This window comes from Coturnix japonica, chromosome 1 (assembly GCF_001577835.2).
Source record: "Coturnix japonica isolate 7356 chromosome 1, Coturnix japonica 2.1, whole genome shotgun sequence".
NCBI lineage: Eukaryota > Metazoa > Chordata > Aves > Galliformes > Phasianidae > Coturnix > Coturnix japonica.
Window position 1 is genome coordinate 12,039,020 of NC_029516.1, and position 24,724 is coordinate 12,063,743.

At 37.1% G+C, this 24,724-nt stretch overlaps 1 protein-coding gene and 1 non-coding gene across 3 annotated transcripts in view; both read right to left on the reverse strand.

Moving 5' to 3' along the window:
• Positions 1-18,593, reverse strand: part of ORC5 (origin recognition complex subunit 5) — a 58,455-nt gene extending 39,862 nt beyond the window's left edge. The window contains exons 1-12 of one of the 2 annotated variants that reach the window (XM_015885609.2): positions 18,496-18,593; positions 17,454-17,637; positions 17,105-17,197; positions 15,405-15,602; positions 13,039-13,113; positions 10,655-10,766; positions 10,177-10,307; positions 7,244-7,292; positions 6,638-6,728; positions 5,160-5,209; positions 3,448-3,560; positions 1,435-1,482 (exon numbers count right to left, since the gene is read on the reverse strand). In XM_015885609.2, coding sequence (XP_015741095.1) covers positions 1,435-1,482; positions 3,448-3,560; positions 5,160-5,209; positions 6,638-6,728; positions 7,244-7,292; positions 10,177-10,307; positions 10,655-10,766; positions 13,039-13,113; positions 15,405-15,602; positions 17,105-17,197; positions 17,454-17,564 — 1,071 coding nt within the window. In that variant the 5' untranslated portion in view covers positions 17,565-17,637; positions 18,496-18,593. Of the gene's footprint in view, positions 1-1,434; positions 1,483-3,447; positions 3,561-5,159; positions 5,210-6,637; positions 6,729-7,243; positions 7,293-10,176; positions 10,308-10,654; positions 10,767-13,038; positions 13,114-15,404; positions 15,603-17,104; positions 17,198-17,453; positions 17,638-18,454 lie in introns of both variants that reach the window. The other variant, XM_015885530.2, reaches the window with a different exon arrangement.
• On the reverse strand, positions 9,026-9,096 carry TRNAG-CCC. Its single transcript has one exon. It is a non-coding gene; the product is annotated as a tRNA-Gly (tRNA).
• Positions 18,594-24,724: the final 6,131 nt, after the last annotated feature.

Below are 24,724 nucleotides of genomic sequence, written 5' to 3' on the forward strand. Positions count from 1 at the left end.
AGCTCTAAGAAGTAAATTCGGATATAAATGCATTTAACAATTACACAGAACAAGCTCTACAGCACAGCTGAGGTGACCGTGACCTCTATATTCTGTCATTCAATCTCTTATTTTCCCCTTTCTTTCACATTCCCGGCTGTTCTCATCTCTTTAGTTGTTCCCATTTCATCACTAAGGCTGAAAATCCTATTGCTGAGAGAATAAAATAAAACACTGCTCCCGCAGAGGCTGCAGGAAGAACACCCTTGGTCGAAGGTATAGCAATTATTTCTCCTCTCTTTCACTCCTGAAAATGATTTATCAACTAATTAAGATGTGGGTGTATTTCAAGAAGATAGCAGCCCTTAAAATAATTAAATACTCCAGAAGATCTCTGGAGTTCACATGCCAGAGAGAAGATGTCATGGACATCTATGTGTACAGGACATATGTATTCAAAGACTCAAAAATTCCTATGTATACTTCATTATCTACTTAAAGCTGCAACAGTTGAAGTAAAATTAAAAGTCAGATTTTAAGTATAATCTGCACCACTACAGAAATGGGAATCAAGGACTCTAATCTCCTGCAAGGCCAAATTAAAATGAGGGCAGGTTCAGAAGGAAGTTTTATTAAGCTAAGAAATTATCAAATTAAATTTTTCACCCACACTGCATGTGACACAGGGAAGGAAGGACATGATGATGATTTCTGCATGGATTCAGTACTATCTACACTGCTCCTGATTCTATGATTCATCTAAAAGCAACCACGTGCAGAGTAGGGCAGCAAGGCCTGGGACCTCCAGCATAAGAAGGACACGGAGCTGTTGGATGCGTCCAAAAGAGGGCTACAAAGTTCCTTAGAAGGCTGGAGCACATCTCCTTCAATGAAAAGCTGAGGGAGCTGGGCTTGTTTAGCTTGAAGAAGAGAAAGCTCCAGCCTTTGAGTATTTGAGGGGAACTTATAAGCAGGAAGGAGACACATTTTTTGCACCATCTGACAGTGAAGGCTTTAAACTAGAAGAAGGGAGATCTACATTTTTGCTCAGAGAGTGGCACCCTGGATGCATTCAAAGCCAGGCCGGATGGGGCCCTGGGCAGTCTGAGCTGGTGGGTGAGTACTTTGCTCATGACACAGAGATTGGAACTAGATTACCTTTAAGGTCCCTTCCAACCTCAAGCCAATCTACAATGACCTTTAAACAGCTTTATTGAACACACTGAGCTGTAAAAAAAGATATGGAGGACAAATTTATGGTACAGTAATAAAAATATATGCATCATACAGAAATGTATATAACGTTAAACAAACACACCAGTAACTTATTCAAGTAATGCTTGTTTGTACAGTAAAGAATACAGAATAATAAAAAGTATGAAAGTATGAAATCAGTAGTGCAGTAGTAAGAAAATCTTTGTTTCCAAGCTCAGCTTTGAAAAATAAAATAGATACCTTTTCATGTTTCTTCATGAAGTTGGTCTTCTTAATTTTCCCATGATGCTGTAAAACAATGGACAAGAGCAAACACAACATGCAAATCATTTTCTGCTCTTCTTACTGTAGTGACAAAATTAAATGAATCAGAAAGAATCATGTGCTATGTCTGGCAGTATGCTAATACAGTTCTGCTTTTTTATTATGCCTCCGGTATATATAGCTCTGATTCTGCTAAGTAATTCTTCTTACTAGAAGTCCTAAAAATCACACTTCATTGTGTCCCAAGTGGTATAGAACAACACTCTAACACTTTTTGATGGAATGCATAATTTATTTTTTTCTGATCTAACCCAGAGCTGGTGAGAACAAATGAAAATCTGTTTTTAATATGGTTCATTACTACCTTCTTCCCCCAACCCTCAATCATATCATGAAAAGAAAGATTTTTCATTTCGTTTTCACTCCAGAGAAGTTCAAATGATGGCTCTTTGGTTTTTAAAAATACACCCATCTGAATTTTCATTTTTTATCTCCTCCATTTCAGAATTCAGACTATCTGAAAGGTCGCGAAATGACAAACTACGCAACGTTAAGACAGTTCAAGTGGAAGGAGAAAAAGGACAAACAGAAACACAAAGGGGAAACAAACAAATAAAAACAATTTAAAAAGGAGCTTCCTTAAGAAAGAAGATGACAGTCTTCATATGAAGTGTTCGTGTTTTTTAAATGAGAGGGCAAAATACAAATATTGCTTTTTAATTATAAATATTCCTCAAAATATCACTTGACATGTGTTTCCACTACCTTAAGAAGCATTACTGAGTATATCTTCTTAGCATGCTCAATGAATTTTGAAAAAAATATCCCCAATACAAGAATCTTCTGTCCATTTTAATGATTAAAATCTCATACTCAGCATTTATAGAGCTCAGTATTTGACCATGTCAATACCTCAGTAACCATGGAATCTTTGATTGACTTTTGAAGAGCTTAATATTGTTCTGAGATTTCTATAATTTGCCAGACAAAAAAAACAAAAAGGCAGTTTGTTCAGTTAACACATACCTCACATGCTTATAGTCAGCAAAGTAATCTTTTTATTATGTCTTTGAAAAGAGAACTGCTCTGATAATATAAAACTGTTGGAGGGAAATGTGACCAAACCTGAGGTTACATGGCATAATAGTGATAGATCATAATGCATATTTTATGCATTTTAAAGGTCATGCTGCCATCCCCATACGGTATATTTCAGTATTTCAATGGTGTTTCAAAGCAACTGAGCAGGTACTCCATTTCTGCGTCAGTACCCTAGAAGTTCACGTTGCATTTACTGTGGGAAAGCTCAGTATGGTTCACATGCAAGAGTGGAAACCAACTTCAGAAATGATAAAAAAAAAAAAAGAGAGACAGGAAAAAATTACATTGAGAAGGTTGTTCAGTGATCACAAGCAAGAAAAGATGTAACACGTTAGGCGATATGCTTTACTTGACTTGATTCTTGTAGGCTTTCTTGTTTGTGTTCCAGGACTAATATAGAAAAATCTGGCCAACAACATTTGTTTAGAATATAAAGCACTTACTATGAAATTGTTTGGTTAAGCAAAAAGAACAAAAGATGCCCATAAAGATAATTTGTCAGTCAGAACTTACTACAAGCACACCTACACCCTTATAAAGGACTAGACAGAAAGATGAAAAACCTCCAGCCCCAGAAACATTAAACTATTAACATAATAGCTTATCATTCACTAGGAACTGCAGTAAACTTCAAAACATGTATTCGCAGTCTACATTTGAGAAGAAAAGCATATTCTTAAAGACTTCTCCTCATGTTCTTTTTTTTTCCAGTTGCTCACCCTTACCTGCCATGAATACCGTATATTCATGTACACAGGCACGTGTTAATAAATACACCTCACACACAAAGAAAATTCAGCTGTCAGAGAGTTTTAAACTGGGATAATCATGACTGCTGAAAATTGGATTCCTGTATAAGAAAAAAAAAATCAACAAAAACACCTTTACCTTAAGAAAGAATCTCTTATCTGTCCTAACAGGATTGTAGGAGGCAAGGTAGGCAGCAATTAGAAGAAATTTGGAGTAGTAAGGAAGTTCCACATGTGCGTGTGCAGAAAGTCCTGTAAAAGAAACAATTGAGAGCATATTTCAGTGATGTATGAACATCCACAGACTTCAAATTACAGTGGTTTCTATTCTCCTGTTTCAATACTGCAGTCTATATGATTTCCTTCTCTCCAGCTGTACTCCTGTAAATAAATAAGTATGGCTTCTTTTGACAAAGCTGTTACCACGGATATAAAGTCAGGGAAGGGCAAGGAATGTTGGCATGAAGCTACACAAAATACACATTCCAAACTCCTTATAGACTTTTCTCAGAAGCAGTATTTAAAAACAGCAGCAATTCAAAAACCACTGAGGTGTGATCTCCCTAAAAATAATTCAAGGATACTTCCATTCAAGGACACCATCCCAGCAAACAGCACAAATTAACAGACAACCCAGACTCTGAAAGATACAGCTCAGCAAGAAACTGAGCTGCCACGACACCAGAATGTGTGCTGCATCTCCAAGCCACAGTTCAGCATCTCACCATTTTTAGCTACTCTTTTATTTTCTATAAAAAGGAAAATGTTCACAAGACTTGAAACAATACATCTGACCTAGCGTGCTACATAATATACTTCATTAATATAAGAGTCTCACGTATTACGAACACAAGTAGTACGGTCTACTGAGTATTTTCCTTCCTTCTTTTTAATGTACTTCATAATTTTTCCTTTTAAGTATCCTCACTCTTGTCACCACAGTTGTTTCTTTTACACAGCTCACGTAGAATCATCAAACCACCTTGCTTCATGAGTTGTCAAAGTAAAGAGACAACTAAAAGGTCCCTCTTGTACTTTCTTCATTTTCTTCAATCATTTCTTGCTCTTTAAAGTACTACTACCTTTACGGCTTAATTCACAAACATCAGCAAATAAAGATGAAGGAATTAAAGATGTTTAAAGATTGAGAATCAAAGCTTGCAGAGTGATGAGAAGCAACCCAGACAACAGCCTGTAATTCCTTTTCAGGTATTCACAAAATTATGAGTTTTAGCTTTAATTTACAAATGAGAATGTTTTGTATTTCATACTGATTACATGGAACAACAAACTAAAAAATAAATCACATGCAGACAATTCAATTTAATAAAGAAGTGTCTATTTCTACAACTGATCTGCTAGTGTTCCATCACGCATCATCTCCTTAATTACACCCACAGCAAATCTGAGTGTTTTAAAGCATGTTATACTATATCATTTTAAGCTCTTGGTAAACAGCATTTGATGGTCCTAGGATACCTGTTTTGCTTAGGAATATGGTAAACCAGTACAATGTACCAGGTATAACACAGACTTCACTCTTCACTGACTGTTCTGCCAGCTGGCATGCATAGGTTTGCAGTTAGCATTATTAGATGGAGAAATACAGATTAAAATAAATTTGCCTATATCCCAAATAGCATCATAGGAAAAATTACTCCTAGGATATACGAAGGGGAAAAGAGAGAAAAGTCCTTTGTAAAAGGCCTTCTCAAAGAAAACATATCTTCCCTGAGCTGTAACTGAACACAAGGTATCCCTGTCCACATTAATTCCAGTCACACTTTATCAGATAACAGCGATCAATCAGAAGTGTATACATTTTACATTACAAGCTTCAACATTTGGCACCTTTAATCTGCCCAGGTTCTTCTTCACTCTGTAATCGCTCCCACTGTGAGCTAAAAGACAGAAAACAAAACGCAAATATGTAAATTAATACTTGTTATTCCCACATAAAATCATCTTTTAGTGAAAAAAAACAAACCATATACCAAGCAGGTAGTTTAATTACATGATTCTAGCTAGGCCAGAATGAAAAAATAATTATAAATATCAAGTCTTACTATATCAAATATAGGTTTCAATAATATGACAGAAAATAATAATAATACAGGAAACAATTTTATGTTAAGATTTAAAAGTAAAACTGAGTACAAACTAATAATAAAATATCCATTCCTTTCCATTAAATGACTACAGCACTTTAAGCTTTGAAACAAAGCAAAATTGAATGAAGGATTGATAGTTCCGATTTTTTAATATTCCTAACATGCTTATCCTAACAAGAACAACACTGTAATTACTCCACACTGGAATTTTGAAGTCTGAGTGGGAAAAAAGAAAGCTGATTTTATTCTTCTCTGAGAAGCTTTAGTAAAATCAAGATGAACATTTTGACAGTGAAAAGTAACATCTACAAGTAGGTGTTTCACTTAGTACTGAAATCTTTGCCTTATAATTTCCCCTGAGGAATATTATCAGCATGTCATGGTTTTAGACTATCACTTAGTATACTACAAACAATAACATTTTATTCAAGTACCAAAGTACCACTGCATTTTTAAAGACCATCATCAACAGTCCCTAAGCTAAAATGTTGTGTGTAATTTATTATCAAATATTAGGCTTATCAGCCATGAGCCGTTAAAAACGTACAAAATAGCTTAATGAGAGCTGATGTAATACTCAAATCATAATGAACGTTCAACCAAATTATTAACCCAATATTTCATACACTGTCTACCTCAAAGGTAGAAAAAAGTTTCATTTTCACCTTGGTTCAGGCAGCACAACAGCATATAACAAAATTCCACTGCTGTAAGTTAAAATTAAAAGAAAACCCAGGAGTAATTACAGTTCTATAGCCAGAAAAATTAATATGGTTATTTTTATTCCTCAAGTGCTTACAGATATGCAGAAGTAAATCCTAGAACTATTACGCAAGAAGCGGAAATTTATAATAAAAACTGGCAAAATTCAAATTTATAATAAAATAAAAATAGTAAAGAAGGAAAACTAGTAATTTGGGAACCATTAATAAGCTACTTTACATCATCATGTTAGATTACACAGTAATTAGAAGAACCATTAGAGAATATAAAAAGTTAAGACTGTAAGTAGATACTAACACAGATCAATACTGAGTGAATACACAAATATTTGAGGCAAACAGAGCAATTAATACCTCACTGTACTGCTAAGTATAAGTAAAGATTCTATCTAGCACAAAAGAAAGACTGCTCACAAAAGTCCACTGAGACAAAGAAAATATTCATGGAGAAAGCTTGTTTAATACAAAAACAGAGAAAGAAACCACCAAAGGTTACCTGGATATTTCCCGGAGGTAAACTGTCTGCATTGCCTTCTTCAAATGAGGTTCAATATTTTTCCAGAGTTTACGAGTGTCGCGTTCTTTCGCTGCACCAAGTCAAAATAAACTCTGTTAAATGTTTAACTTGTGGAACACAAACCACATCTACAGCATCTCAACAGTCACAGGCAGAACACAATGACTCTAAATGCTGCCTCACTGTTACGCATTTGCATACACATCCTACGATGCAAGGCTGTTTCTCTGTGGCTATTCTGATGAACTCTGGGACAGTCTGAACCTCTACTTTATTTTCTTCTGAGCCTTGACAGAGAAATAACTTTTGTCACTACTTTGTGGAAGTGCTGCTGCTTGAGAGAGGACAAAGTTGTACAGGGGAGTAGCCAGTTTTCAAAGTATTTCACTTTCATTTTCTCAAAACATCAACACCAGAAACTTTAATCTTCTATTGCAAATGTCACCTATTGGGTGCAACTTGCCTAAGTGACACTGCTGTGACCAGAAAAATTAACAAAGTAAGGGTCAAAATAGTCTTCCAGAAAGTCAACAGGAAGACATATACACTCTCATGCATGTGCTTAAGTTTAAGACAGAAGCTTACCTTCTCTTCTGACCACTGGTTCACAGTACTTAGAAAAATTGAGTGCTGCCTACAGAAAGTAAAAAGTACAACACATTAAGAACGTATGACAATACATTTGATCTACCTACAGAACAGAGAACATGATATAATTCATTGGTTTTGTAATCAAAACCAATTATTTCAGTCAATAATTATGCTGTTTTATTTCCAAATATTGTACTGTGAAGTGTCACAACATTCTTGCAGATTAAATATAAGTTGAAATAATCAGCATTGTTGGCAGCAAAATCTGTTTTCTGTACTCAAAGGCTGTAATCCTTAGTTTTTTTAAATAACACAACTAAACATTACAAATGGAATTTAAAAAAATAGCTTTGCCTTCAGTACAAAAGTGAGTAATGGAAGTAAACTATAGAGTCTAGATGCAGTTCAACATGTACATGTTGCTTACTTCTGAACTAAAAACTGTCCTAACACATCCATATAGTCACACAAATTCCTTTAAGATAAAAATGTGGGACTTCTGACAAGGATCTAATCTTGAGCTTTTCTGAAATGGTCAAGTAAATAGCACACAGAATATTGTAAAATGACAATCTTCAGAACTCATTCGCCTCCTGTCCTGCTGAATCTTTCTACATCTCTGTGCTAACACACAGAACTCAAGGCAGCGTCTTCAACACATACATTTAATCATTTCAGAAGATTTTATCAATAATCATGCATAGTTACATATGTATTTCTAGGTCATACTAGGCACTATGGAGTGGTTCATAAGATACTGAGAATCACAGAGTCACTTAACAAGGAAAAGATGTCCAAGATCATGTAGTCCAACTGCCTACCCACCACCAGTGCTTTCCCACGTCCCTTAGTACCATTTCTAAACGTCCCTTAGTACCATACCTAAACAATTCTTGAACATCTCAAAGGAATAGAAACTCAGACACCTCCCCAGGCAGCCTTACGCAGTGCTTTTTCCTTATATCCAACCCAAACTTTCCTCTGGTACAACTTGAGGACATTCCTTCTAGTTCTATTGCTGATTATGTGGGAGAAGAGAGAACTCCCACCTTGCCACAACCCCTGTTCAGACAGATGTAGGGAGCCATATTGTCTCCTCTGAGCCTGTACTTCTCCAGACTAAACAATCCCAGATCCTTCAGCTGCTTCTTAGAAGACTTTTGCTCCAGACCCCTAAACAGCTTCACTGCCCTTCTCTGGACATGCTCCCAGGTCTCCACGTCTTTCTTGCAGTGAGTGACTCAAAACTGAACACAGCAACTGAGGCACGGCCTCACCAGAACCATGTGGAGTAGAGGGATGGCAGGCAGCCAGCCTTCTCAGTTTTGTCATTCATCTGCAAATGTGCTGAGGGCAAACTCTATCCACTATTCAGATCATTAATCATAGAATCATGGAACCACATGGTTGGAAAGGACCTACAAAATCACCTATGCCAACCATCATGAAGGTGTTAAACAAGGCTTTACCCAATATTGAGAGGAGATGGTCTCCAGCCAGACTTTGCACCACTTAATATTGTCCTGTGGGCTCAGCCACTCTGCCAGTTTTTGATCCACCTCATTCTCTGCTTACCCAGCCCATACATTAACACCTCGTCTATGAGAACACAATGGGGGACAGTGCCAGAGGCCTCACTGATGTCCACAAAGACAATATTCACTGTTCTCCCCACATCTATCAGGTGGGTTGTTTCATCATAGCAGCTTAACAGGCTGGTCAGGCACAACCTCCCCTTGGTAAATCCTTGCTATTGCTGAAGGGAAAAAAACTTCCTGTGCCGCCCGGGAATCGAACCCCGGTCGCAAGAATGGGAATCTTGCATGATACCACTACACCAGCAGTGCTACTGCTGGCCCTGCACAAACTACATCTGATGGAGAGACAATCTCATCTAAGTATAAAGCTTTCAAAGTTAACAGATCTCTGTCAATTGTAACTTCTCTAGACCTTTGATTCAAATTAATATGCTATGCTTATGCAAAACTGTACAGAGCCCTACCTTTCTGCTGCTGCTTAACAGCTTAGGTATCTTAAAATCCTCTGTAGGAAGCAAATAAATGGGAAATTTTACTACTGAAAAGTACATGAAGCTGTTTCAAATTTTAAGTTAAATTTCCCATACTGATGAAGTATTAACAACGCTGGATGACAAGTTACACTTAATAAGTATAAGAAAACATAGAACTTATAGCTGGACATGCAATGGTTATCTAACATCATTCACTTGAGTCTTTCTGTCACACACCGAAAGTAACTGTCTCGTGTTCTACTGAACATTCTGAATTGTTCAGGAAACAAATACAATGGAATCTGTTAAGAGTAACAAAAGTCCACAACTGCAGCGTGCAAAGTTCAAATCCACATAACCACATACAAAAAGAATCTGAAGAGTAAGGAAGGTTTAAAGAGCAAAATAATAACTACTACTTAGATACACTGTTATACCTAAGTGTATAACAGAGCTGTTCTTCAAACACTGCTGGATTTGCAACAGCTGCTTCTACCATACTTAGAAGTACCCATAAAAACTTGATGAGATATATCTCCTTATCACAACAGGTGAAAATATTTAGTTTAGTCCTCTTAGCCACTCTGATACTGTGAAATTGCTTCAGTACAGGCAAGATAAAAGAGGAATTCCAGGCTGGGTGAATCACATACAGACTGAATTCCTTTAATGCAGTTTTTGTCCTCTCTGTGACTGGTTGGACACTGTGTAATACAGGAAATCCTTTAGAGCCACCAGAACCATCACAATTTTTGTCATGCATCTTTAGGAAAACCACATTTTGTCCTCACACATCTTCTCTTTGCCTACATTCAAAAGTAAATCTAGACTTGCCAGAGTTTTTCAAGGAAACATGCAAATAAACAAAGAACAACAATAACAACAACAGCAAAAAAACTAAAAGAGCTTGTCTCACCAGATGTTGAAGTTCTTTGAGGTCCCTACAGACCATGTAGAAGACGCCAAGCAGAATATTTATATATGCAGAATAAAAATCCGCAGAATATTCGGGAGGATGATTCTGGGACAAGATCTTCTGCAGGTGTCCTATTTAAACATAAGTAAGTTTGGATAATCTAATAACAGCTTTAAAAACTGAACACATTTTAAATTAAGCAGAAAAATAATTCCCATTAAAAACAAATGTTATAAAAATAATCATTGTAATTGAAAGAACTAGCAAGTAAAATTTTTCAATGGTCTGCTAAGAGAAGAAAGATGAGTATTTTAGAGGCAGTATGAATATAGCCTTCTGCCTTCCAGAAGTGCTTCCATAACGTGCTTTTCAGAATCAGAAAAAGGCAAATTGGTAAACATGGTCAAAAACATTTGTACAATTTTTGACAAAGTGTTATTTTATCCACCTCAAAAAGCCAATTCAAGAATGACATTACCTATGCTGTAATCAGGAAAATACAAGACGAATGGCTCAAAGCACCCAGTATTTGGACGGAACATTTCCCATACTATTTCACTAAGCAAGATGACTGTCACATTCCTGTCAGTCTACAAGGAGAGGAAAAAAAAAAGTAACAGATGAACAGAAAAAAACATGACATATTATAACATCAATGAGAAATACCATGACATTTCTATTCAAAATAATAAGCAAACAAAAATGAAATATACAGTTTAAAACAGATCACTACCATAATAAAGCTTCGGCTAGTCTAGTCAAGAGAGTCATACAGTCGAAGATTTTCATCTTCATCTCTTGCCATTCCATTGACATGTACACATTCTGGGGTTACAGTACTAAACAATACCAAGTTCAATCCAGTCATGGCAGAATTAAGGCAGCAATTTATATTGGTAATCAAACCCAGACTTCCCAAGCAGATTGGAAGAGTTAACAAGTGAAAGCTCAGATCTCTTTAAAACCAAGCTAGTACTTTATTTTCAAGGTCGGGTGGAGAGTAGGAACAACAGGTTTTTGAATATTGCCATTCTTTCCTTGTATCACATCTCAGTGCTTCAATGCAGTTCTCACTACATCCAAAGAATGCTGCAGTTTTGTAGTTCAAACTAGACAATGTCTACAGAAAAAACCTATAAAGAGCTCTGGCGTTTAAAAATGACGTTTAATGTGAGTTATGAATGACTTGAAAAGTTTAAGTGCTATTCCCCTTCACTTCTTGCTAAAATGATATCCACCAACATTCTTTGTTTCTTGTTTCTCTACTTGTATTCATCTATTTTCCCTTAATGAGCTCACTTTTCTATATTTTCTTCCCCAGACCTCCTACCCATTTTAGCTAAGAAAAAGCTATTTCCATTTCAGTTCCTGACAGACCTTCCAATATGAAAAACGTGAACAACTTTCTATCATAACCCATACAGAAATCAAAAATTCCATTTTCACAAATGATGCCCTGTTCCACAAAATACCTGACTGCTAATGAAGACCCTTGCCTCCTAAGCATGAAAGTAAATGATAACTGAACTTTGCCCCTATGACATTCATCTCCTTGCACATGAGTTTTACAGCATCTCAATTCAGAACACAGGAAAGTCGATATCAGCATTAGGAAAGGCTACCAAACTTATCTGGAGATCACTTTTAAACTTGAAGATGCTGCTTTAGCATATTTAAAACAAAAAACATATGCTTTTTTGGTTCCTGAACATTAGGGGCTATGCTTCCCTCATTTATTGCCAGTTTGTTTCTTCTCTAGGGCAGCAAACTCTTCAACATGGGCAAAACAGACAAGGCTCACAAAAACCTATCAGATTAAAAACACAGCTCTGAATGAGACTTCATTCAGTCAGTAGTGAAATGAGTGTCACCAGAAGGTTACTGACAAGTTCTTGAGGTACAAAAAAAATAGCCCTCTATTCTGTTGTTCAGACATTTCAAAATACCACCATTTTCTGATTTTGTTTTCTATTTATTTCCAGAGAATACCCTGGTTTTACTTCTTCCAAGGGACAGAAGACATATTCGACTATATAGTTCAGAAGTGAAAGAGGATAAGATACAGAGTTTAACTTCAAATCAGACACTTGCTATGGTGTGATTACAGTAGAAATGTAAAAACCTTCTGTCAACATCAAGCACGTTCTCAGCTGCTGAGCTGAACAAGTCCAGCCACAAGCATATAGCTCATACTGTTCTGAAAAGGCCAGCAAGAAATGGCCTGAAGTTTCACATGGGAAAAAACTGAGAAAAATAAACATTTCTTGAACTGCAAATCCATGTTTCTGATGCTGAACTCGCTCTGTTTGATTGAGCTCTGAGTCAGCCTGACTCAGATGTAGGTTTAGAATCCCCACACTCACATTCAGAAATACTAGAAGGACTGTTTTTTTAACTTATCTCTTGTTGGTACAAAGTATGTAGTAGGTAGGACCTGTGTTGAACTTTTGCCTGATAGACCACAGCGTTCCTTTTTTGCTTTCTTGAGGTAGTTATTACAGAATTTTAAACGAAGTATAGAAAAAAGTTACATTCTTCTTAAAAACAAAATGATTCAAGAAAAGGCTGCTACATTTCTGGCACCAGCATCTCTATCAGAAGGTATTATTAAATTTCACTCTTATTTGTTCATACTGAAGGATAAGATAGACCTGCCAGTATTTAAATTCTGGTTTACTTTCCAATTTTGACCTCTGCCAGTTGCTTATTTTCAGGAAATTAAACAGACAAACCGACCAACTTTGCAGCTTTCCTAACCTAAGGAATCTCTTTCCCTGATGAGCATAGACAGACAGATATCTCATGTGTGGTTATTCTGAATGTAGGAATCATATCATACATTTGTTTTCTTGAGATACTCACCAATTCTTGAAGCCTAAGAAATGCTGGCAGGATGTTTGCTTCCATTTCCCTTAGCTGTTCTGCTCGATCCAGTACCTATAACAAAATAATGAGATCATCACATTAAAAATATTAACCTGAACTCCCAAGCAGACTTGAAATCCATTCTCAGCTGCTGGATACACATTTCACCAATAGGTCTCAGACAAGAGGAAACTAAGTAGGAAGTCACATTAAGTAAGAAACATCTGAGAGATTATTGTTTCAGCTGTGCTTCCAGAAAGGCTACCAAACAAAAGATATAACCTCCAGAAAGCTACACTCTTATACCTAAAAGTAGCAAGAATTAATAAGAACATATATCGATCAAGAAAACTGTAATATCATTTATAAGCAGTGAAATCTCCATTTTCTCCAAAAGTATTTTTCTATTAAAAACTGGGTACTGTGTCAACTCTGTATTAACACACCGTAGGAGAGCTGTCTTTTACCACTATTAAGTCATGACTCCGAAATAATGAAGAGCTACCACTTAATACCATCAAGTAGCTAACATCTAGAGTTCATACAACTGAATTTTGAGATAAACTTTTCTTACCATAGTTCATAGCCCAGAAGTTTACAGAATTTTATGCAAACCCTCTGTAGTAATAATGGATATGTGGTGTATGTATAGCTTGTACAAGAAACACTAACATAAAATCATAGAATTGCTCAGGTTGGAAAAGACCTTAAAGATCATCACAACTGAATATTTGAGTCTATAGGGAAACAAACAGCAGAATAAAAGCAGTTTTAAAAAAATCGTATTGTTGAGCAATAATAAAACTGCAGATTCTTACTTCTCGATAGTGATGAATACTGCAGATGTACAAATGAACAGAAGTTATAGCTGTTCTACTTATTTCAGATAGTTATAAGGAATAAATTAATTTTTTGGAAGTAATCACAAGCACACAGCACCCGTGCTTGAGTTAACAGAAGCATTTAGAATCCTTTGCTTAAGAGTCAACATTTATCTTAATTCACTGTGAATTAATTAAGCTGAAACATTAGATTATTTACTACCAAAGTGAAATAGAATAAATTGTCTTTGCCAGTTGATGTTACCAGCACACTGGTCTTCCATCAGTCTCAATTTAAACAGTTCTATCATAAACCCAGATGACACAAGTTAATTAATATACATGAATTGCTTTCCTGTGTTCCTGTCTGCTCCCAAGCAGAACAGAACTGAAATACTAATTTAATACTTAATTCTTCTGATTCAGCAACTATTTATCTGAAACAACTGAAACTTTCTAAGTATTTAATGCTCTGCTTCCTGTAACCACTGTTCAGGAACATTCTGATTTCCAGATCAATAATAAGGATTTACTCTATATTTTGTGAAATCTGCTTTAATGCTAAATTCTGTTTTTATGGAATTGTTGAAAGATGTCAATACCACTTTTTTTTTTTTGTCTCTATATTAAATTTAATTACCAATAAGTAGTTCATTATATATTATAAGTATTGGTTTGGAGTTATCAACTTCATGAGCTTCACCAGTTAGCATCCCTTTCCATAAATGCAATATTTTTATATCCATTAAAAAAATACTTAAGTATAACCTGTGAAACAAAGTGTAGAATTTTCTGTGTAATTCTGAACTTCTTGTTTGACTACAAGAAAGCAAAGCAATGCGCTCTGCAACTGGTCTGAGAAACACACAAAGTGACAACCCCAGGTTATCAAACTTCCAATCTTGAATCACTTTCATGTTTTCATAAATAATCAATTTGACTTCGTTTAACAAATTATTTAATTCCTAATGCATGCTTCATATTTATTTCAATATTCATCTGTTGACACAATCAATGCTGTTAATGATGTCTGCAAATATTTACTAGTCAATGTAGCTAGATTAGCACAATTCCTGTGTACAAGTCCTATGCTGATTCAATCGTACCTGTGATCTAAGTTCTCATATTTTCTTCTGCAGTCTGCTTGTTTCCTCCAATTAAATATGTCATCAAATCTATCACTGCAGGATTTCTGACATCTCAGTGTTAAAACCTCAGTCCTTGCCTCCAAGGGCAGCAGTCTAAAGATAACATTCATAGAGGAAATTGTGTATTTTAATTCCTTAGTATGACCTCTGACTAAGTCTACAATAGTCGACAAATTGTTGTTACTTGTGTGCACCATAATGTGCTTCATCCCTGCTTCCTGCTTTTGCCTTCTTATTTGTGAAATTATCTTCTTCACAAAGAAGAAGTACCTGGCTGTGACTTAAGAACTATGAAACAAATATAGCCTCTCTATAGATAATAAGAGACTTAATTATGCAGTATAATTTACGGCAACTACTTACAAAACCTACCCACAAAAATCAAATTACTTACAACATATACTGTTTGATCTTGAAGATTTTGACTCGCAAGAGCTTGTTTTAACAGCCGCACAAAGTCATTGAAGGTATCACAAGGCACATGAGAAGCTTGTTTTGTTTCAGAAGAATAGTTTTGCAACTGGAAGAGAATTTCTTCTAAAAGAAGTCGTGAAGTAAAGAATTCCACACAGTTCACAAACACGTGAGGGAGCTGGAGGGGATAAAAATAACCAACTTCATTACTATACTTTATGAACAGTGCTTTTTCAATATAAATACTCCACAATCAAGTTTCCCTTCCATATGAAGCATTGAAAGAAACCAAACACTGCTGACATAATAGAGAGCATAAACAAAACAACAACCACCACCTCTCGCTGTAGACAAATAATTACCTACGTATCCAGTCAAACTGTCACAAGTCATAAGGTGATGAGAGATCTACAAATCCTCATACAAAACATGCGGTGTACCTTCCAATTATGTTTTAAAATTTCTCTTCTGATAGCAAAACATAGAAGGAATACCAAATAGCATTTTGATCAAAGGACAAGATGATCACAACACATTACAGTCTCATAAAATAACCCATTACAAACCACTGTGTCTGGATAGCATTAACTTCTCAAACTTGTATTATAAAGAAGCTAGCAGCACACACTTCAAAGAAATTACTCAATGCTTTTGGCATTCACTGCATACAAATGACCCTAAGATGAAGTGTAGGATTCTATATAAGACACACAATAAGTCGGTTTGTGCAGGATATTCCATACAGATCTGAAAAATGTGCATATATATTTATTTTCTGTGATTATTTATATGACATTAACCAATTTCAAATCAAGACGATTTTACTTAGAAAGCAGGAATCCTTGATGTGAATTTTCTTTTGCATTTGTGTGCTCCTTATTGTGAAGAAAAGTTGTTGATTCATAGAATCATAGAATCACAAGGTTGGAAAGGACCTATAAGATCATCTAGTCCAACCGTCCTCCCTTTACTATACCTACAGGAAACCCCTAAACCATATCTCCTTGAATCTGCAAAAGTTTCAGGACAAATGGCAGCAGCCTTTGCACAGAATGCTAATGACTGCACAGTATGTTCAAGCTTTTGGGACTACATTTAAAGAGATTACGCACACCCAACTGAACAGAACTGAAATCAGTTTGTTAACAAAAAGTAAAACTCTACTTTAGAAAACTCTTCTTAGTGTCACTCATCTTCTCTCACAGCTGCTCCAGCACTCGGTCCCCAACATTTTAGGCTAGGAACAGCTTTGCAACACATGTCCGCTGACTTTGCTGGGACATTCAGGTATCACCAAAATTACATTTGTGAAGCTTCCATAAGTTGTTGGTTTTTTTCTTAATGTTCAAATAAACAATTAAAAGAGAATTACAAGATAGCAAGTAACCCCTTGTCACTGAGATCCCATTGCAGGTTAAATCCTTTTCAGAAAGAGGAAAAGAATAGGATGCTTTTTCTTCCCCTTCTGAACTTTTCTTAGAAAAAAATATTCTTCTATATGTTATATCTTAATATATACTATTTCACAGTAAGCAGAGGGGGGAAAAAAATAAAACCAAGGCAGAAATGACTGAGGAAACAAACCACTATGGGAAATCAGACACACAGCTGAGGATTATGCTTTTAATCACTCCTCCATTACAAAGCTCTAAATTCAGTATCAAATGCAAACAAACTTACCTGTAACGTGTTTAGAAGAGTCTTCATCACGTAGGTCTTCCCACTAGATGTATGTCCATAGATAAAGATGGATGGAAAACTTAACTGCTGACGCTGGGGAGAAAAACAAGTTTGAAAAGAAAATGGTTGCTATTTTGACACTTGTTCTGCTTTTTTCTGTTGTTTGTTTGCAACAGAGGATTTACCAATGAAGTTTTCCCACCAAAAAAAAAAAAAAAGAGTTATCTTCAAAACTGAGGTATAAAATACATCAATTAACATGAAACAAAACTTGATCACATTGATACCACGACTGCTGAAATGCTGAGAGAATAAGTCCCAAGAATCAACACGAGATAGAAAGCACTACCTCTCCAAATATTGACAGCAACGTGGACACTTGGGATTCTCGACAAGGCACCAAACTTTCCAAGCAAAGGAGAGTAGCTGGTGGATAAGCTGGATGTTGAAGAATAGGCATTTTGATGCTCCTGTAGTCAGGATCCTAAACATGAACGTCCCTCCTGAGGTGCGGAGATAAGAAATAAAGTGATCTGGAAAATATAAAGTTTTAATTATGATTTGCTGTCATATACTATAAAGGACATGCCTAAATTGGGCTTTACTACATAAGGCATTATATGGCTATTTTCACATATGGCAGATTGCAAACATTCAGATAAAAATGGAAAGGTATGCAATATATCAGCTAATCACTATAGTAAAGAACGGTCACATTTAACTGGAGAAACACATATTTTGATCTGTCTTTATACACATTCAAAAGTAGCAAGATAATAAAATGAGAAAAGCAGATCAGTCACAGATCAGGCCAGCCAGTAAGTTAGGATCTGCAAGTAACAGGGCACAGGTAGGGCATAAGGAAAGATAAGAACAACAAAATAATAGCCCTTTAGGTGTTAACATGAAAGTAGGACAAACTAAAGCTTAAAGCAGCAGTAACATATGAATAAAATCAATCTGATGATGAAGTCTGGAAATACTGATCAAAAATAGTAGGAGTTAAATTACCAGACCAATCAGGTCCAGGTAAAGCTGTAACACTGATCACAGTCTTTTAGACTGCAATAAGTCAGGAAATATTGAAGGTCTGACTGTCCACTCCCTGGAAAGGCTTCATTTTAGTTACAAAACACAGAAGAACAGCTCTGTTCTCATTCTCCTGCACCTTCTAAAACTGCTGTAAAGATATAACATAAGTAAAGAAGGACAGCGGCTCACAGAGCCCCCCCCCCTCCCGTAACGATACCGAAGGGGCTGAAAGCAGAGCCCGGGCCCAGCGGGCACCTCGGGACAGGACGCCACGTCCTCACCTCAGCACTCGCTTCCCCTCCTGCCCGCCCCCCTCACCTCGCTCCTCGGCCCGCTCCCGGCCGCAGTTCAACCATCACCTCACTCAGTCCCGCTCCATCACACACGCCGCCACCGCTCCCCCTTTCTTTGCGCAGTGCGCAGGCGCGGAGCATGCACGCATGCGCCGTAGAGACATGGCGGTGGATGGCGTCGGTGTGACCGAGGCAGCGCGGGAAAAGGCGGGAGGGGGATGTGGAGGCTGAGGGGATTGAATGGCCTCACTTCTACAACACTAGGTATTAATTGAGACCAACAATACTTCATCATTTAGCTTCTAATCTCACACAAAATACCTTTTGTTAGGAATAGAATACTCTATGATTTCATTCATATCACTGAGATTCCTGATTTGTTGAACTTATAAACATGTGAGGTACAGAATTAGGCTGTTTACCGTGTAAATACATGGAACTGCATTTCGGACATATACATACCCTGTGTAGGCTTTGTGTAATACAATATAGAGACTATTATAAGGCTCAGTATAATACAATATAGAGGCTATTATAAGTGTAAACGCTCTGCAGAATTTTCTTCTTTGTTTCCCTGTCTTTCCAGGATGTATTTTACCAGTAATGCTGTTGTGCATTATGCCATTGAGGCTGTATCTGGATTATTACTTGGCAGTCTCTTCCTATTCAGAAAAGTCATTTTAAACTGATAGAGGTGCAGAAAAGGGCTCCCATAAAGAGCAGGAAGATAAGAAATTATTGCCCTGGAAAGACATTCTCTTGAAAGGATAGTTAAAGTGGTATAAGGAATTACTGTACCCATATGTTCCCTGCTTTGCTAGGACAGTGTTATCATCCTCTTCAAGACAAGTCATCCATTTGACTTAAATTCCCAGACAGAGACTACTTAAAATATAAACTGGGTGATTTTTCTTTGAGGTGGACGGAGGGATCTCAAGTGATTCATTGTACCCACCAGGGTACAGAAACAAAGCTTAAATAATGAAAGAAAAAAGATGTCTACAATAGCTTCTAAAGTAATTGCAGTTTAATCTGCTGAAGGATATCTGATACATCCTAAAGAAGGATGGGATTTGAACTTTGATGAAGAACAGGTATCAAAGAGAGGAGAGGAGCTGCTTAAATTAAGGGTCATAACAGAAATTGTGACATAGTTTATAACCACTGATAGTAAGAAGTCTTCAAACATCTTTCCCTGTATTGTGAGTGAGAAAATAAACTAATGCTGAGTCGCACTCTTGGTTATTTAAGAAAGAGATTGCGAACGTTGTTTGTTTTTCATATGAACAAGCATCACCAAAATGAAATAGATATTGGTTAGTTGCCATCAGAATTTGTAGAAGTCTTGCCAGAAATGCCCCTGAAATGATAATCTTCTCAGTTTTAAACAGCATCAGAGCTATCGTGTAAGTGCAGTGCTTCAATAAGAAGGATCATTAACTGCAGTACAATACTCTCGTAAAAGCAGACTCCTTTATTTCTCCCCAGATGGAAGCCTACTATTCCACGTAGTATAGATTTACATGTGTGTTATTTTAAAAAGAGAATAATTGAAATACATCTTTAATGAATGCGAAGGACTGTTGGACCAAATAACGTTGGTCTGGCTGACGAGCACCTACTCTGCCGCAGGCCATCCTAGTGAAAGTGGCTGTATGCACCAGCTGCATAAACATGGCCAGGTTCTTAATAAAGCAGTAAGAGCACATTTTAAATACACAGAGGAAGCCTAACAACTATTATTTCCTGTCAAATGAGATTATATAGAAGTAGATAAATCTATGCACAAGCTCACATCCCATTTGTAGCTACGAGTTATTAGACATCTTCAAGAAATCAGCTCACCTCCTCGTTCTCCAAAACTAGAAAGGTGAGGTATTATGCTACACAGACTGTAATAGAAGACACACAGAGAAATAGTCCTTGGAGACAACTTTCTGGGAATTGGATTACAAGAATGCAATATATTTCCTTCATGTCTCATTCTATGTACAGCTTTGTGGTGGCCAGGCACAACAGGCACCATGTCTGTGCCATGGGATAACACCAATGGTGACATGGCTGTGCTCACAGCTGTTAGAGGTTCTCTTGCACTGGTACAGCTGAGGATCTGATCCATAATGTCTCATTAAGTTTTCTAAAGATAGACAAAAATGAATGCTTAACAATCTAATCGTTAGTGATTATAATCGCCGACAGTGGATTTTCAAGCAATTAGCAGTAATTAAGCTCTCATTTATAACTCATTAATATGAAAAACAGTAATTCTGTGGATGAAGTACTCCCACAGTATCTAAGGGAAAGTATTTTGCAAGCAGAAATATATGATGATCTTGAGTTTCACAGAATCATAGAGTCACTCAGGTTGGAAATGACCTCAAAGATCATCAAGTCCAACCACAACCCAGCCCTACTACCCTAACAGCCCTCTGCTAAATCATGTCCCTGAGCACCACATCCAAATGGTTTTTAAACACATCCAGGGATGGTGACTCAACCACCTCCCTGGGCAGCCTATTCCAGTGCTTAACAACCCCTTCTGTAAAAAGTGTTTCCTGATATCCAACCTAAAACTTCTCCAGAGCAACTTGAGGCCATTTCCCCTCGTCCTGTCACAGTGAGAAGAGACCAACCCCACTCTCTCTGTAAGCGCCTTTCAGATATTGGAAGACAGCAGTAAGGTCTCCCTTCAGTCTCCTTTTCCCCAGACTGAGCAGCCCCAGCTCCCTCAGTCTGTCCTCATAGGGCATATTCTCCAAGCCTTCACAAGCCTTGTTGCCCTTCTCTGGACCTGCTCCAGCACCTCCATGTCCCTTCTGTACTGAGGTATCCAAGACTGAACACAGTACTCGAGGTGAGGCCTCACCAATGCCAAGTACAGGGGCAGGATGCCTTCCCTAATCCTGCTCACCACACCATTCATGATACAAGCCAGGATGCCACTGGCCTTCTTGGCCACCTGGGCACACAGCTGGTTTATATTCAGACAACTGTCCATCAGTACTCCAAGGTCCCTTTACATCAGACAGCTTTCCAGCCACTCCTCCCCAAGCCTGTAGGATTGCCTGGGGTTGTTGTGTCCACAGTGCAGGACCTGACACTTGGCCCTGAAGATCACCAAGGGATTTGAGCGAAGTATTATCATAGCCAAATACTGCTGAAATTTCAGCTGGCTGCTCAGGCAGAAATCAGTTGCATACTATGATTACATTTACTCCAGGTCCTGGGGAGGGACAATCTCATAAAGAATAAGAGTAAATAAATATCTTTCTTCAAACTGCCAATAAGAAAACTCACTTCACTGGTTTTACTTTAAAGTTATATTTTCATTAATTCTCTATTCAAATAATGTTTGTTTTACAACTTATTTTTCTGGGAAAATGGTGACCTAGCACCAATCTCTCCAAATAAATTAGTGTATTAATTAATATATGTATTCCTTTACAAAAGTCTGCAAGAGCAGACACTCGAATTAACAAGAAATTAGTAAGAAACAAAACACGTGGATCTGGGCTGGGAGAGTAGCTAATGGGTAATGTTACTTGATGTGCATTTCTGGTATGCATAGTCTGTCATCATGATGTTTCATGCATCATCTGAAGCAAAACTATGGCATCAGATTCTTAATGCTCAAATCTGCAGTTAGTCTCAGCTGTGCTGGGCAACGTAAGGGCAGCACGGCATCATAGAATGAAATGAGGTTTTAACTGGTGTACCACTGTGGGTGGCTTACACAAGGGCTTTATTGAAGACCCCTTAATTCTTTGATTAATTCCATAGTTAATTCCACTACTAAAACTTTCCCTCAGTTTAGAGCTAGGCTGGAGCTCTCTAGATCCCAGTGTAAGTGAAAAGAAACTTTGTTTCCTCTTATATTCAGCTTTCCATGGTGCTGAGAAATACCCTGCTTTTACCTTTGCCCATACCCTGAGGCACCATTGAGCAGAGGCTGGTAACAGTTAGAGAACATTCTGCAGAAGGATGTGATGCCAGGAGGCAATTTCTGCAGACACACTCTGTGATGCAGGATTAACGTTAGCATGGAGTATAATCTGCTGGGAGATATTTCGGTTCCTTGGTTGGGGTGTGTAACTGCTGAACCATTCACCGTGAGCCTGTTACTGTTTTATAGTTAAAGCCATACCACTCTCAGCTTCTTTCCTGTCTTGGCTTTTGTTTGGTTTGTTTGCTTTGGACTTTTTGTTGGTAGGCTCTTTTTACTTTCTTTCTTTCCTTTATTTTTTCTTGTTTCCAGTAAGTTATGAGGCAGATCCCAACACATTCTTGTAGAATCGTAAATGATTTTAATCTTTAAATAGAAAACCAAATAAAGATCTACACTGCAGGAGGAATCAGCAACTGTGTCATCACATTTGTGAACTAAACATAATATCACAATTTTAATCTATAATAGTAAAAAAACCCAGCTAAATGTTACCCTGGCTGATAGACTGCTCACTGAGTCTAATAAGAAATCCTATCTCCTTCTCAGCTTGAGCTGTTTCTTCAGCTTATTTTCCATGGCTATACAGCTGTCTCAGTCTCATGTCAGCTTCTCAGCAAAATAAATTTGGCATTTAACTAAGTGCAGAGCAGAAAAATTCTGTGCTGACAATTTTTAACAATCATAATTAATTATTGATTAGTGTTAATGACAGTAGGCAAAAATTGATTTGCTGTTTGTACGGAGCTGAAATAATTTACTTGTCAAATGAAAGTGATTAACCAGTAAGACTAACTGCAATTATGTAATAATCTCCCATTTCATATTTACTGTATTAATGAAAAGATCTCTGTTTGGTAAGTGGTAAATCAAAGAAAGAAATGCAAGATAGATTTAGGTAGTAATCTTTCATTATATTTATCACTGGGATATGGTTTCTCTCAACTACAATAAGGAATTCGTGAATTGGGGGTAATGCTATGCTAACTTTGATAGATAAGGATTTTTTACCTTACAGTACCTTTGTGTAGCAGTGAATGACCATTTAGGACTGACCTCATTCTTCTTCATTTTTTGAGCTAATTGTCAGCATTTATAACAGTTCTAGTTTTTGGCAAAGCATTTGAGTACTTAACCTGCACAACTTGTCTTTTTTTGTAAAGACAAATCTGTGCTGCCATTGAGAATTTATGCACTTATAGATGTTATCTTTTCTCTTTACTGACTGGTATTTAGATCAGTTCTGAAACCACACGCAGCATTTCAATGACATCATATGCTGAGGATCTGATTCCACCTTCATGCCTCTGTCTGTTTCCCTGTTTGTAGGTCTGGCAATTGCTTACTCCTCAGTATACAGCTTCATGCCACAAGTTCATAATTAGCTCGTTAGGTTTGGTGGATCTTCCCACCTTCCCCCAAGAAGCTTCAGTCATAGCGTAGCAGAAGCCTAATTATTGCAATTTTTTCCTCTTCTTTGATACGCAGCATAGCAAAAAGTGTTAAGGAGGAACTGAGTAGAGACACCTCTGTCCATATTTACTAAGATATGCTCCCAGTACAAAAACATTGATTGGGAGGACAATGTTGTTTGACACCATGAACTGATCAGAGGTGCAGGTAATATTTCCCATTGAAGAGTGAGAAGATGTATGTGGTGATAGGCTACGTATATGAAAATCATTTGCTGAGTGCAAGTGCGATTTCAGAGTAAGGAGACCCAAGATGGTGCCTGGGCTACTATTGGCCAGCAGGATGAAGATGTTGCCCACAGAAATTCAAGAAAGAGATCATGAAGTTCAAGAACTCTAGTTTAGACCCTTTAACTCAACATGATGTTTATTCTCTGAAAGATTGATGCGAGAGAGAGGGGCTGTGAATTTTAGTTTCATACAAAAAGGACTTCGTGAAAGAGAGAAGGTTTGTATCACTGAGATAGGGCAGAGATAGGAGCTGTATTTGTACTCACTAGGGAAGATAAGAAGATTGAAAAGAAAAAATGTCTGATTATCTTTTATCAAGAAGGATTTTCTGAGCTATGAGTAAAAACAGTTTTCATCTCAGGACATTTCAGCTGATGATTTCAAAAGCTGAGCACAGAATAATTGTTTCCTGTGTGAAATTAATGAAGCTGCCAAAACCTGCCTTTCTGTCAATATGGATTCTGCTGATATCTCTTTTATTTGTTCATACCTATCAAGATATTGCATGCTCTGAATTCTGTTTCATTCTGAAAATATCAAAGTCAAAATGGTGTAACAACCACATCAACTGTATATGAATCAAGTCATGATACTAAATGTGGCTTGATCAAAACACTGCCATAATTCGAAAGCAAGTGTGGAAGGAATT